This window comes from Gambusia affinis, linkage group LG10 (assembly GCF_019740435.1).
Source record: "Gambusia affinis linkage group LG10, SWU_Gaff_1.0, whole genome shotgun sequence".
NCBI lineage: Eukaryota > Metazoa > Chordata > Actinopteri > Cyprinodontiformes > Poeciliidae > Gambusia > Gambusia affinis.
Window position 1 is genome coordinate 4,357,373 of NC_057877.1, and position 14,495 is coordinate 4,371,867.

Sequence of the window (14,495 nt, forward strand, 5' to 3'; positions counted from 1 at the left end):
TGGAAATTCAATGCAATTATTGCAGAAAATAAATGAAAAAAACTGGCAAGTGTTATTACTAATATTTAAAACATTCGTTGATTTGTTTTAGTTTTTAGCTAAAGCTACAGAAAGTCACTGTGGACAAATCCAAGCAGGACAACAACCTCTAACTGAGTAGTTCAGTCATGTTTTATGACTGAATTGACTTATTAATGTAATCTGGAGTCTGGAGGGCCACATAAAGAGCTGTGGTGGGCCAGATTTGGCCCCTGCACCTTGCATTTGACACATGTGGGTTTGAACTGCTCTAATACTTAGTTTTTAAGCAAAATTAAGTACTGTAAATAATGTGCTTTGTGGAGAAATATGAATTGTGACTTTATAAGCTGTTCATTAATAAGTGCTTTATACCGGTGGGAGGGTGTTTACAAAAAAACCATCTCTCCATGAATAAGGAGAGGATTATAAAGGGTCTCTGTGGAAAGGCAGAATACGAGATACAACATTCTTTTGTTAGATTTTGGCTCCCGGTGACATTTCTTTGTAATGAGACTTTGCTTTGCCGATCATATATAAACAATATGTCCATTATGGAGGAGGATGAGAACTCACCCTGCAGCCTGTGGGGGTGGAGAGGAACTCATTAACCTCATTAAAAACAGGGCAATTTCTTTTCTCCCTTTTTCTCTCTTTTTTTTTTTTTAATGCTGCTACTTGTTTGCATTTCTTCCACTTGCAGAACATCACCGCCTTCTTTAACAAACACGGTAGCATGGCCGTCGAGGAAGCAAAGGTTGCCTTCCTGAAGGCGGTGTGTCGCTGGCCGACCTTCGGCTGCGCGTTCTTTGAAGTGAAGGTGGGTTCTGCAGACTCTCCGTCTCTCCTCTGCTCAGACGAGTTGCTCGGTCAGTGGCTTCTGCATCCTCTCTCACCGCCGTGCTCTTGCAAAGCAGAAAGCAAACAGCCGCTGCAGCCGTAAAAACTAGTTCAGCCTACGTTTTTCTGTCTTTACTTTCTTTCTTTCTTTTTTTTTTTTTTTTTACAGCAAACATCAGAGCAGGATTTTCCAGATATTGTGCGAATCGCCATCAGCAAAACTGGACTCACAATCCTGCACCCGAAAACTAAGGTTACTAAAGGGCAAAATTTGCGATTAGAAATGTTCAAATGGATGTTTTTCTGCGTAGCTTCAACTACTGATGTTTTACTTTAATTTTACAAGGAGGTCCTGGCAAATCACCCGTACAACAAAATAGCTAATTGGTGCAGCGGAAGCACCTACTTTCACATGACCATCGGCAGCTTAGTGAAGGGCAACAAATTCCTCTGTGAAACGTCGCTGGTAGGTTGTTTTGTTTGTTTGCTTTTTTTTTTTTTTCAAACAACGTTTGAATTTATATTCATTGCATTATTTATTTATTTTTTTCCTTTTTTATGAACAGGGCTACAAGATGGATGACCTGATAACCTCCTACGTCAGCATGTACCTCAGAGAGAGAACCAGAGGCCAGCGCTACAACATGTAAACCTGTGAAGTCAGGATCCATTGTTAGAAGATTTCAGTGTCGTTTGGTGGAAAAAGTCACAGATTTATTGCGTAAAAATAAAAATGGTTCTCGGTTTTTGATTTGAAGCAAGGTTCTGTTTTGCGTCACTAACCCAAAGACGACGGGCACAGGCTCCTTTGCATGTTTACTAGAACTGAGCATGTTTTGATCAGGATGCTTTTTTTTTTTCTGTCCTTGAATTATTTAGGATTAGACATCGAGATACATCTGATACTTGATTAAAATCTGTAATATGTAGACTGTATGCAGTAAAATATTGCACTGAATTTCATCAGTATCATGTGATTTGTATTAGTACTGTAGTCTTGCTCTTCCTTCCCACTTTACAAATAATTATGCTGCACTTGTTCCAGTTTGACTTAATCGGCAGCCATGGATACTTTGTCCAAACACACAGCACAACCTCAAAATCCTGCTCCAACGTAGCTTTATTATTTGTTTCTAAAGTCATTTAATCTAACCTTGAAAACACATGCCGGTAAAGTCCTCAATAAGCTCACATTTTGCTCTTGTTTATGATGTTTTCATGCTTCAGTGCTAGGTTTATGTTAGCATGTTTAGCCTCTGTTTTGATAGGACTTGTTGATAATGCGACCTGCAACATATTTCATTGCAGGTCCAGTTCAGTGGCAGAACAAATGTGACTGTATGACTCACTAGTGCAACAGATGAATCTGTAAACAGGAAACTGACAGGAATCAGGCTTTGAGTTTCACCAGGAGCCGACACCGAGGGTCCAATCACGACAACAAACCGTTGATATTTCTTAAATCAACCGATGCACCTTTCTGATCAGAACCAGAACAACGCAAGAAGATGTCCCTTTGGCAGCATTTCACCTTGTTTCCAAAACAAATCAGAATATCTGGGTCTCGATGGGACTCAGACATTTTCTGAGTCCCATCAAGACACGAGTTCACTCTAACCTTTTGGACTCGGGTCTCCACAGCTAGTCACCATTTTATGTCATTTCCCAATGATCCAGGAAATCTTTGAATAATGATTTCGTTCAAGCCATAAATGGATATGCAGAGATTCTCTAAGAGAAACATTCAAAGTATCGCTTTGATCATTTTCAGGGTTGTAGTCAGTTCTCCACTTTCGATTAGCTTTCAATCAACCATTTAAATAGACGTACGACATACAAAACTCATAGTTTAAAGCTTGTATTTAACTTTTTTTTTCTTCTTTTTTTACACATTTGTTAAAAATGTCACTATATTCTGACGGTATGAAATGAGACAATCTGTGGGAAGACTGAACTCTGCCTTCCCCCTGTACAAACTGAAGAAATACAGTTGGCACTGAATACACAATCTAGTGAGAAACGACCAATCAGAGCCAGGAGGAGGGACTTAACGCTGTCAATCATACTTGTGTATGTTCTGATTAAAGTGCTAATGACGGAGAAACAACTTACCTCTCCAGAAAAACACTTAGCGTTCATGAGAGGGGAAACACTGTAGCAGAGAGGAAGGGGGTATGAGCCGCTTATGAGGATGATTGACAGCGCTAAAGCCCTCCTCCTGGCTCTGATTAGTTGTTTCTAGTTAGCACTGGTAAAAGGCAGAAGAGCTCGATTTGTTTAGTTTTTATTTTTTTCAGATTATCTGTCTATACCATCACAACATAGTAAACTTTAATTAATTTATTTTTTTAATAAACGCCACATACCCCTGCATTAATGAAAACTATCTTTGTAAAGATTCCTGAACCACCAGGCTGTTTTTAGTCATCTTCACTTCCTTTTACAGGAGCTTTGTGTCACTTCCTACCAACACTGATGTCTGAATTCGCTTGTGCTCCTGTGTTACACACACACACCCACACATCATGGGGCCCCATAGTTTGACACACTACTCCACACATGTCTTGTGGTATTAAAAACTCTGCGGGATGCCCTTCAAAGCAGCTTTCTTCACCAATCAGTCCGAGTAGTAAATCTCAGAATGGGGGCCCCTTGAGAAAATGTTAACTTCTCTTCTCCGTTTTTATTTTTTTCTTCCTTTGGTAAATTTGTCAAATAGGACATGTGCTCACTGACATTCAATCTGGTGGTGTTGATTCCACTTGGACTGATTCGGTTTTCCTTCCCGGTGAGCACGTCGTCCCATTTGACGGCTTTGAGGGGATATTTACATCTCTTGACAAATTTTAAAAAGAAAATACCGGATGTATGAATTGTGTTAGAAGTTGTTGCATTTGGATCAGTTCCTGAAATGTATGATGGTGTATTAGGGTCATTGTTCAGAGAAAAAGAGTGAAAGAGTAAATTTCCACAAAAAAAACAACCACAAAAAACATTGAGATTCTCCAAAATTTTCTAGAAAGTACTTGGAAAAGCTTGGACATCTTGAGATGGAGCTCAGAAACTTTCTAGAAAAACACTTGGGATTTTTCTAAGCCCCAAAGGGATCTCATACTTTCCAAATTTTCTTTCTAGAAAATGTCTTAGTTTCATCTCAAAACATCTGTTTTTGGCAGAAATGTTCTCCTTTTCCTTTCTTCAATAGCCCTGATAAGCCACTGTAGCAATGTAAGCAGTAGAGGGGGGTTATAATGAAAAATGAAATCATTTCTTCAGTCTCACTGAACCATCAGAGGAACCGTTTTTGCCTGAACCCCTTTCAGCGGCACAAAGAACGACGCTCCTGATATCGGCCAATCCACAAAGAAATGTTTTTGCTGCTCGGTTACCAAACGGAGAAAGTAAACGGACCAAACAAAGGTGGAGGGGGTGTGGGGGTATTAGAAGTTGGCAGCAGATTAACGGGTTAGCGATGTCAAAGCCTGTCTCCAGACCTCTGCAGATAGTGGCTGCATTCAAGTCTGCAGAATAGCATTTGCATGCGGATGATACAGAAGAGAATAAGGGTCCATTTCTCCAGGCACAGCTGTGGAGTCCATATATGAAAGAAATATTATCTCCCCTCAGCCAGACGGGCCTTTCTCCACATCTGTCCGTCGACTGTGTGACTGATTATTTTGGGCATTCTGAATTGAGATGCCCCCAGGAGGCAAGAGGGCAACAAGGGCCTCTGTTTGCCCCTGGAACACCACAGAAACACCAGGAATTTTGGTCTTGGTACACTTGAAATGAGACAAAAACTAATTTGTAGTCACTTTTCAGCAACATATAGGGACTTGATTGGAGTAAATAAATCCTTAATACTGATTTTATTTAATTTTTTTTTAAGTACTAGAACCACTGGCAAATTAATTCACTTATGAAAAAATGTGAAATTGAAATAATCTGTCTGCGGATCAAGCACATTTTCATCAATTATTTACTTAAAACAAGCTCCTGCATCTTGCTGAAAAGTTACTTGTAAGTTAGTTTTGTCTTATTTAAAGTGTACTAAGGTATTTGCACTAGAAACTGGACCGTAATTAGAAATATTTTGCGTTGTTTGCAGTGAACACCCGCCCGTTGCTGTGCTTGTTTTGTTTCTCTCCTCGCTGCCCTGTGGAGCAGAATCCACAAAAGATTGTCTCTAAGACTCAAGTCATAAACTCCACAATTAACAACTCCAAATCTTCTCTTCTTCAGCAAAGTGTGTGTGTGTGTGTGTAGTTCATGTTTAAGGGTCTTGCCGCAGCACCAGCCCTGGTTACCATGGCGTCCTGCCCGACTGAGGCATGCCATTCTTCTCCTCCCCGACCCCCCCCTTTTGCCGAACTGCGGCTCTTATTCTGACTCGAGCTATTGTGGAGCGCACAAGTGGCCCTCAGAGGAGAAGGGGATGCAGAGAGAAAGGGTGGGGTCAGGGTTCAAGCTAAAGGCTCCCCGTCGGGGCTCCTTTTCTGTTATCAAATTTGTTGCGAGACAAAAAGAGCTACAGTTTCATTCCTCGGGCCGTCTTGAGGGAGAGAGGAGAGAGGTCATAGGACGGCATTCCTCGTGTCAGAGCATCAGTTCTTCCACGGAGCGCCACATGAACTCCTGGTCTTCAGTCTCGGCTTCCTGCTCCAGCACCGACCGCCGCACACTCAGGATATCAACCGGTAAGTCTGCTCAGCATCTGATTTTATGCACCGGTATTTTCTGTCAGTTGAATCACTTAAAAACTTTAAAATCTTTAAAAGTTGTTTTTTTTTATGTTCTGTTTCTGATTAATCAGTTATTTGTACAGGATATTTCAGCAACAAGGTAGCTCAGAGTGCTTTACATGGCAAAAACATCAAAACATAAACAATATGAAACCAGTGACGTCAAATATGTTGGACAATGTTCCCGTTATTATGATTCCAAAAGCAACTCTGAACAGGTGGGTTTTTAAAGCATCTCAGGGTTTCAGCTGTTTTGCAGTTTTCTGGAAGTTTGTTGCAGATTCGAGGTGAGTAGAAGCTGAATGCTGCTTCTCCATGACTATCATTATAATGTATTGGGTTCAAAGTGAGACCTACACTTTCTGTTAGAAACTAAAAAATAAAAAGAAGAAGAAGAAGAAAAAAAGAGGAACTTTCTTCTCTACAGAAAGGGAAGAAAAAGTAATACATCAAAAAAAAAAACCTGAATCAAATCACTCCTTATGTTACATTTACTATCAGTCAACTTGTCAAACTTGTGGTCAGGTCTTCCAGCCTGCATCCCACAGCTCCCTTATACTCATTGTTTTTCGTTTTTTCCTCAGAATCATCACAGTTTCTCAGAAACTGTGATGATTCTGAGAAACAGTTTGTGTTGGGTTTATGTAACCTAGTCGCTTCAGGATGCCAACACTGTTGGTCGGTGAACCAAAATGCAGCTCCTCGTGGTGTGTTCAGGGTCATTCTCTTCTCAAAGTCATCTCCCCAGCAAACAGGCGAAAGAAAAACAGACGTATCATGACGCTTCAGCCACCGTGCTTTACAATCTACTCGGGTTAGAAATTAGTTTTTGAGGCTCGCTTGAGAAACGGGTCTGTTTCCCCCGTATCCAGATTAAATAAAAAATGTTTTCTTCAGTTCGTGACGAAGCGTTGCTCCGTTTCTCTGTTAAACAGTTTGCGGGCCGCGCGGCAAACCAACCTCTCCTGCTTCTTGTTGTTGTTTTTGGTTTTAACTCCAGCTTGGCTGCACATGTAGTTTTGGTTTGAGGTGATGTTAGCCGAGCAGCTGATCGGTCTCTTCCACTCCACTGCTGGGATCTGAGCATGGCTCTCCCAATAAATGATTCAGTTCCACAGATTCGCATCACAAATGACGGGTTTCACGCCTCTACGTCAACTACTAGAACTCTTATTTCTCTTCTAGACGTAGAAGGCGGTTAGCGATGTTAATCCGCCTTATACTTGAATAAAACCGTATTTGTCAGATCCCCCTTTTTACTCTGCAGTAGGCTATTCCAAAGTGTCAGATTACACATATTACAGATTAGTCGACTGGAGACCAGAATGCTCGGTCAGCTCTGCACAGATCAGCTTAACTAGATCGCTGCGGTGAAAGCGAATTTCTGGTTTTGTTCTCTTCGGGATTGTCTCTCAGAGAGATGCCCGTATTCAGGCTTTTCCGCTCCACTGTTCCGCGTCCGGATTGTTTCCCACCACCACCTCCAGCTCCTCCACCGCCGGGGCTGCAGTTCTTTTCTTTAAGAGGGATGAAAGCGCAGAGTCTGAGTCTTGGCTGAGATTTGCCTCGTTGAGAGCCACGCTGCTACATCTGGTTAGGCTCCTAATGGAGCAGAAGAGAGAAACGTCCAACGGCGTGTTAGAGACAGTGTGGATAGGAAACAAATAGGAGGAGCACGTTGCTGCCAAAAAAAAAAAAAAAAAAAAGTCAGAAATTCTGAGATCTATCTCAGAAATTTTCTGGAAACTTTAATCTCAAAGTTTGAGCTTTTTGGCAGAAATGTACTCCAGTTTTTTTCATTATCTACAATGACTAATATGTCGTTGTAAAAACAAACCCCTGATTTCCTTTTGTTTGTTTGTTTAGTGATAATGTTTTACACTTAGTTTGTTTTCCCTAAAATACAGAAGTTAGTAAGTTACACGACGCATTTATTTTTTATAGAGCAACTAGAAACGTTGTTTCATATGCAGCTCCTCCAAAGAGTCAAAAGGTGTGTTGATTGTAAAAAGTATTGACTTTTAATGCGTATTCTGTCTGTTAATATGTTTATATGGCATAGAGTTAAAGTAACATATGAATGAAAACATTGTGAAATGATTAGTTACACATAGTATATGTTTTTCAGCACTTTCGGTGGTCATATGTGAATTTCAGTGCCACCATGAATGGGATGTGCTTTTGAAGGAATTAAATCCCATAAAAAACCGTCAGTAAAGCTTCAACTCTTCGCTCGGAGCAGCATGCTACATGTGTTATCTTTTACTACTGAGGGAAAAAAAATGGCTGATCAGTTTGTCCGTCCGGCTCAAATCTCTGCTTGTGTCTTGTGAGTCATCCATCGTTATTAACTCACAACCTCCTGCAGCTCCATCAATCCAAGCACATAATTCGGGTCATGAGTTTGCAAATGCTCATTAGAGACTTTTAAATTATTTATTCAAAATGCAATTTGAGGACCACCCTCGATACGTCGATGGCGGAAGGTTTTCAGTCGATCCTGGCAGCAGATGACAAACTGAACCATCGCGTCCTCTTCTGACGCGCTTATCAAAACTACTGAAAGGTCCAAAATGTTTGAAACTTTATTGAAGAATAAATAATAATAATAAAAATCAACAAAAATGTGCTTGGTGCTCCCTGGCATCTTGCTTTGAGCTCAGAGTCTGAGAGGCTTTTCCTCTATCAAACATGATATTTATTTTCGTCTCTTATTTAGTGGAAATATTGATGTTGATGAGATCTTCTCCAAAATGACAAGCTTTTTCAACCCTTATAGGTCCCCTGTTGAAAATGAGGAGCTAACATTCACAAATGACGTTGAAATAAATTCCAGGCCAACATCTGGTCTGAGGCGATTCCTCTGGAACCCTGGAACCCAAAACTTCAGAAGATGTTTCTTTAACTTAACAGTGTTCTGTGGTTCCTCCTATGAGTCTGACATTTCTCATATTGAGGTAATCAAACACAATTTCAGATCTGCCATAATAATACCTGCTGGCCTCAGGTTTCCAATTAGCTTCTGACTGAGAACCCAGTAATCTCCCAGTGTCAGACTCTCACTGAGGAAGAAACTCATTATATATATATAAAATTAATGATTCCACTTTGATAAATAAATTAAACATTAATATGACATGAATGATGAGTGAACACAAAACCTTCACTGAATTGCACCTTTGCATGCTAATGTGGAGCGTGGCTATTTCCTGTACACACAAGAGGAGCTCACATGTGAGCCTTTGAATAGAGGAAAGTTTGAAACTTCAGGTTTTATGCAACCAAAAATTTTGTTTCTACATAAATCCTTTTGCATAAAACAGAAATCCATTGCAAAATCCATTCAAAGATAAGGTTTCGGGTTTTGGCAAGGAAAATATCAGGCAAATCAGTTGTAATGTGAAACTGAACAGCAACAGCCAACAAAAATTAGCACTACGAGCACACAAGCTCTTACTGAGAACACATACTGCACTAAATGGAAGTACAATGGGGAATATCTCCAGAAGTCTGCTTAATCGTTGGGTAGAACTTCAAGACCCCTGAAGGTGGCTTATCTATTAAAACAGTAACTATTAATACACAAATATAAATTTCATAATGTCAGATAGTGATGTAAAAATGATGGGCCTTTATGTGCAGTTTATGTGAAAACTTATTTTCAACTGTTTGTCTATCCATTCAAAATGTAAAGAAACATGACAACAGTTGTAAGTTGAACATGTTTGACTTAATGAGATACAAACGATCAGAAGTGTCGGATGTAGAAACACATCCTACAATAAACTGTTTTTATTTATCGTAGCAGAGCGATATCTTATCCAGAAAAGCCATGTTTACTATTTACCAGCTCATATAAATCAGTTGTCAGAAGCCAGAGCCAGTTAAGCTACAAAAAGAAAAGAGCTAACGACCTGGGCTGCCTTCCTGGTCTTTGTTGAGGAAGTTTAATGGTCAGAACGAAGCAATTACATGCTCTGAGGTCAGTGGCACATTATCAAGGGACACTAACATCTATTGTTACCTTGTGACTCTGGCGCAGTTACAAACATGCTTCCTGTTGTCTCTCTGTAATTGGACACAGTTGGACTAGCTTGGCTTCCTGTCGCTAAGTTACTTTGTTCCTAGAATACTAAGGTTGTGTTCACATTGCAGGCCTTAATGTTCAAATGGTTGTTCACATTTCCAAATATATGTGACTGCATCTCCTGTGTGAGCTGCAAGCAAGTAAAAATGTCTCAAGGTAGATGACAAAGTAATGTCACTTGTAGCTAGCATGCTCAGTTGTTGCCGTAGAAAGGATGGATGGTAAAGGTGGAGCATATCATGCGATTTTAAAGTTGTTGTCCAACCAGAGCGATCACCAACATTAACAACTTAATCTGCGTTATTGCCTACCATGGTTGTTGTTTTTCTTCACGCTTGCGCATATTACTTTTTTTTTTGCCCCTCCAGGGGGTTTTTGTGGGCTCTAGTGTCCCTTATTTGAAAGTAGGCTGACAGGAAGGGGGATGTAGAGGGGGGAAGACATGCGGTAAACGTCGGCCGGGTCTGGGAATTGAACCCGCGACCGTCGCATCGAGGACTGAAGGCCTCCAAATGTGGGTCGCGCTATCCCCCACGCCACCACAGCATGCCCATGCTTGAGCATATTAAGACACAGAATAGTGACGTTTGTTGAGCGTCGATTACGTTCAGGTAGGATAAATGTGACTTGACCGTACAGACACAAGTCACATTTGAAAAGATTACATATCAGATTTAGGACCATATAACCAAGTGGCCACAGTTGCAGTTGTTAAAATTGGATCTGTGTCATGAAAAGATCAGATACAGGTTGCATGTGGGGGAAAAGAATTTTATTTAGGTCACTTCAGGCTGCCAAGTGAACGTAGCCTAAGAATGAACTTTTGTTCGACTTAACCCAAATTCATGTTCTAGTGGTTTAAAAGTCAGCACTCATCTTTTCTGTGAACGTGCATGTGTTCCTCTTTTTAAAAAATACGAACTTTGCAATTTTCTGTGAAACTTAATGCAATTTTTCTCTTTCCTCAGGAACCAAAAATGGAGTCCGTCACGACTGCAGAGACATCTTTACTCTCAAACCAGTCATCTGAGAGCTGTGGACCAGCAGACACAGCAGTAGAGAACCAGCTGTTTGGGTGGTTCTATGTGGTGGTCTTCGTCCTGGCCCTCTGTGGTAACGCTCTGGCTCTCTGGATCTTCTCTCGTCAGCGTGGGGCTTTCAGCCCTGCTAACGTCTTCTTGGTTCATCTGGCAGTGGCTGACCTATCTTATGTGGTCATCCTCCCACTCAGAGCAACTTACCACTTCACCAGTGGCCACTGGCCGCTGGGTGAGGTTCCCTGCAGGCTGGTGGGCTTTTTGTTCTATGTCAACATGTACGCCAGTCTGTACTTCCTGGCTTGCGTGGCAGGGGACCGCTACCTGGCTGTGGTTCACGCTGTAAGATCAATGAAGCTTCGCCAAGGTCGCTATGCTCACATCATCAGCTTGTGTTTGTGGGTCTTGGTCACAGTCGCTATGGCGCCACTGCTGGTTAATCATCAGACGGTGCAGGTGGACAACACAACGGTGTGTTTGCAGCTGTACAGAGAGAAGGTGTCCCAAAAGGCGCTGGTCTCTCTGGCTGTGGCCTTCACCCCACCTTTCCTTGCCACCCTATCCTGCTACCTGCTCATCATCCGCAGCCTGCATCAGGGCTGCAGGCTGGACCCTGCCCTAAAACTCAAGGCCCTGCGTACCATTGGTGCCGTCATTCTCATCTACATGGTCTGCTTTCTGCCCTATCATCTGAGCAGAGTCAGCTTCATCCTTGGCTACAACAACACAGACGTATCCTGCCAAACACGAAGAGCCCTTAGCATGGCCAATCGCCTTACCTCCTCCCTCACCTGTATGAACGGTGCTATGGACCCACTGGTGTACCTGTTTGCAGCAGAGAAGTTCAGAAGCACGCTGAAGAGGTTGTTCTGTAAAGATAAGGCAGGGATGATTGGGGCCACTAGCGGAGACCTAAAGGAAACACATGAAAGCTCGCTGAGTGCCAAGTCTGAGTTCTGAGTAAAAGATCCAGAAGACCATTGTAAACAGTTTTGTTCAGGCCTGAATGGACAATATGGATCTTAGCCTGGATGGAGTGAAGCATGAACTAAAGTCCAACATCCAGGTTTCATTCTGCACCAGATCTAATATACCCCCTACAAAACTATTTGTACAAAGTTTCAATGAAAAGTCACCCTGAATATACAGCTTGTAGAAAAAGTGAGATGTTCATTGATGAAAGGGCCCAAGCATCTTACATGTTGGTGTCTGTTTCAGTCAAATATGGAGGATTTCTTGGTTAATCAAAGACCTATTGTCAATGAAATGCGGACAATGACTGACCAACTTCAAATAATGATGTGTGTAGATGTCCAAATTATAAATTTTCTGTGAATAATATAAAGTGACACAACTACAGCCCCTTTCACAAAACACTTCAGGTTGGGACTTAAGATGCTTTTCTTGCCATCATTTGATTTCTGAAGGTAGCAAGAGGAGATGATCAACGTGGTACTGTCCAAACCCACAGGGGAGGTAGAGACAGAGCTGTGAAAGTCAATGTTTATGGCTCGAGGGTTTGATGTAGGGACGACAGACAATGAGATGATCCGGCTGTGGGACTTGAGGCCAAAACCCAATTGGACTCTGGTTTCCACATTGACATACATCGGACAAGTTGCACTGAGGTAAGCTAAAAACAGATTACTGAACCTCGCACACCTCGTGTCCCTGATACGTTTCACCTTTTACAAGGGGAAATGTCAGAAATATGCTTCATTTTCACCTGTCAGGGTTCTACCATGGTCCAGCAAAGTAAGCTTCATTTATTGATTTTAAAAACATGATTAGCTTGAATGGGGTCTGATGACTGACCAAGGGAAAAATAAATAATGGATCTGTTATATGACAGAGGCCGATGATTCTAGTGTTTAAGCTGTATAATGCATTTTCCTTCGGTGGGACAAGTTTTTGAATTTTTATTTTATTTTAAAACTGTACATTATTGCAACTGTAGAGTCAACATGTATTGTTAAAACTGTCATGGTAACTGATTTTTGCATGTTTTGTATGGTTTTAATCATATATCTCATGTCATTCCTTTTGTTTCTGAGACAAGTTATTCCATAGTTTTGCTTTGGAATAGATGTTGTATCTTCTGTGATTTCATAGCCTCAACATCTAGCAACATGATCACCATAGTCAGAATTTGTCATGGGGTCACAAACATGTCTTTTTTTTGTTTGTTTCTGTTTCTTTATCTCATTTCCTGGTCATGTGTGACTGTATTTGGAAGAAAAGGAGGAAAAGCTGTTTTTACCGGACATCAGAGAACAATCTGTCGTCAGCAGCCATTTTCGCCGCAGTAAAATGTGTTGATGGTGATGATAACTTATTTAAATATCAAAACACTTGAAAAGGAAACCAAATCTTCCCATGAACTCTGGACTAAACAGGACCAGGCGTTGTGGTCTTTTACCCCAATAAGAAGAAATGGTGACTGTGAATTCAACTTTTAATGTATGTTTTCTGTAAGCCAAATGAAACGAACACTCATTATTGTAAGAAGTGTGGTTTGAGGTGTATTTAGCTCGAGTATTTAATCCAGACTGGAAAGCACAATGAAACTGTGAGAAGGTTGGAGTTTCTGACTGGATTATTATTATTATTATTATTATTATTTTTTTTTTTTTTTTGAACAATCAAGTGTCAAAACCTTCATTTGTGACCAAATTTTTGGAGTTTCAAACTCTTGATTTGAGTCCATAACCACACCAGCTGAAAAATGTAACAAATGTTGCAGTTTTGGTCCCAAATTGAACCGACTCTACCGGACTATCAGGTGTGAAAACACCTTTAAAATGTGATTCTGTTAAATTAACTTTAAAATTGTACAAAATATGCAAGCTGTGCATTTGTCCACCTTTAGTTTCTCGTTGGAGGCCTCAGATGTCGGTTATCCCTTGGGCCGGCTCTGACACTAACCAGTGATGATGCATTTAAAGTAGAGTGGAGATTTTCTGATGGCTGCAGTTGGCTAATATGACAAATTACTATTGTATATAAATATACGCTTCATTTTTTTTTTGTTCAGCTTCTTAAATTTGCTATAGTCTGAATTTCTGCTACAATATTACGCAACACTGTCTGACTTCATGAAACTTGCAAACCGCTGTTATGCTTGAGACAAATTTCACAAGTAGTTCTCTCTCTGATCTATTAACTTGTATGTGTGTTGTTGTTTTTATTTTTTTTACACTCTGCAATGAATTTGCTTAATTCTCATAAAAACTGCAAATGAGAACGGCTGACTCTCAGTTTGTTTGTTTTTTTTTCTGTGTCCTTTTGATTTGCCCGTGAACGTTTTGCGATTGAGTTGAGCCCTCGAGCCGCGGCGTCGAGTGAAAAGTAGAAGTCCCTCTCGGCTCTGTGAAAGTGCCTGCTGAGGGCCAGAAACCTCCGACGAGGGGCTGAAGGGAACTTCTCTCCGTGCAGTTCTGTTTTCGCGTCATGTGACCTGCGCTGTGGTTTGCGAGCAACTCATTTTCCTCCTCTTATTTCTGCAAGACTTCCTGTCCATCACATGAACGAGACATGCCGCTCTCTGCTTGCATTTCCTGAATACATGCGCTCTGAAGAACCTACCAGCTCTCCCGATTTACATGATTACATGATTTACATGTGACAGCGAGACCCAGGATAGGTCTTTGGGGCTAAAAGAGCTAAGGGTGGATTCATGATGAGTTATCCACTTAAAAAAAAAATAACCCTCTGAAGATCAAATAAAGTTTCCTATCTCTTAAGTTTGAGCTTTTTTTTTTTTCAGCATGA

At 41.0% G+C, this 14,495-nt stretch overlaps 2 protein-coding genes across 3 annotated transcripts in view; both read left to right on the forward strand.

Annotated features, from left to right (window-relative positions):
* The window catches only part of LOC122838278 (unconventional myosin-VIIb), a 32,678-nt gene extending 31,063 nt beyond the window's left edge, over positions 1-1,615 (forward strand). For both annotated transcript variants that reach the window (XM_044128802.1, XM_044128803.1), the window contains 4 exons: positions 722-838; positions 1,028-1,111; positions 1,205-1,324; positions 1,425-1,615. In XM_044128802.1, the coding sequence (XP_043984737.1) occupies positions 722-838; positions 1,028-1,111; positions 1,205-1,324; positions 1,425-1,508 (405 nt within the window). In that variant the 3' untranslated portion in view covers positions 1,509-1,615. The remainder of the gene's footprint in view (positions 1-721; positions 839-1,027; positions 1,112-1,204; positions 1,325-1,424) is intronic.
* Positions 1,616-5,177: 3,562 nt separating this feature from the next.
* On the forward strand, positions 5,178-14,047 carry gpr17 (G protein-coupled receptor 17). The gene is made up of 2 exons (XM_044128804.1): positions 5,178-5,555; positions 10,656-14,047. Exon 2 carries the CDS (start codon positions 10,665-10,667, stop codon positions 11,682-11,684), a length of 1,020 nt encoding a protein of 339 aa, XP_043984739.1. The 5' UTR covers positions 5,178-5,555; positions 10,656-10,664; the 3' UTR covers positions 11,685-14,047.
* The last annotated feature ends 448 nt before the right edge of the window (positions 14,048-14,495 follow it).

What these genes read in the sequence shown, in the direction of transcription:
- gpr17 (XM_044128804.1), top strand. Translation starts at nt 10,665, where the DNA reads ATGGAGTCCGTCACGACTGCAGAGACATCTTTACTCTCAAACCAGTCA.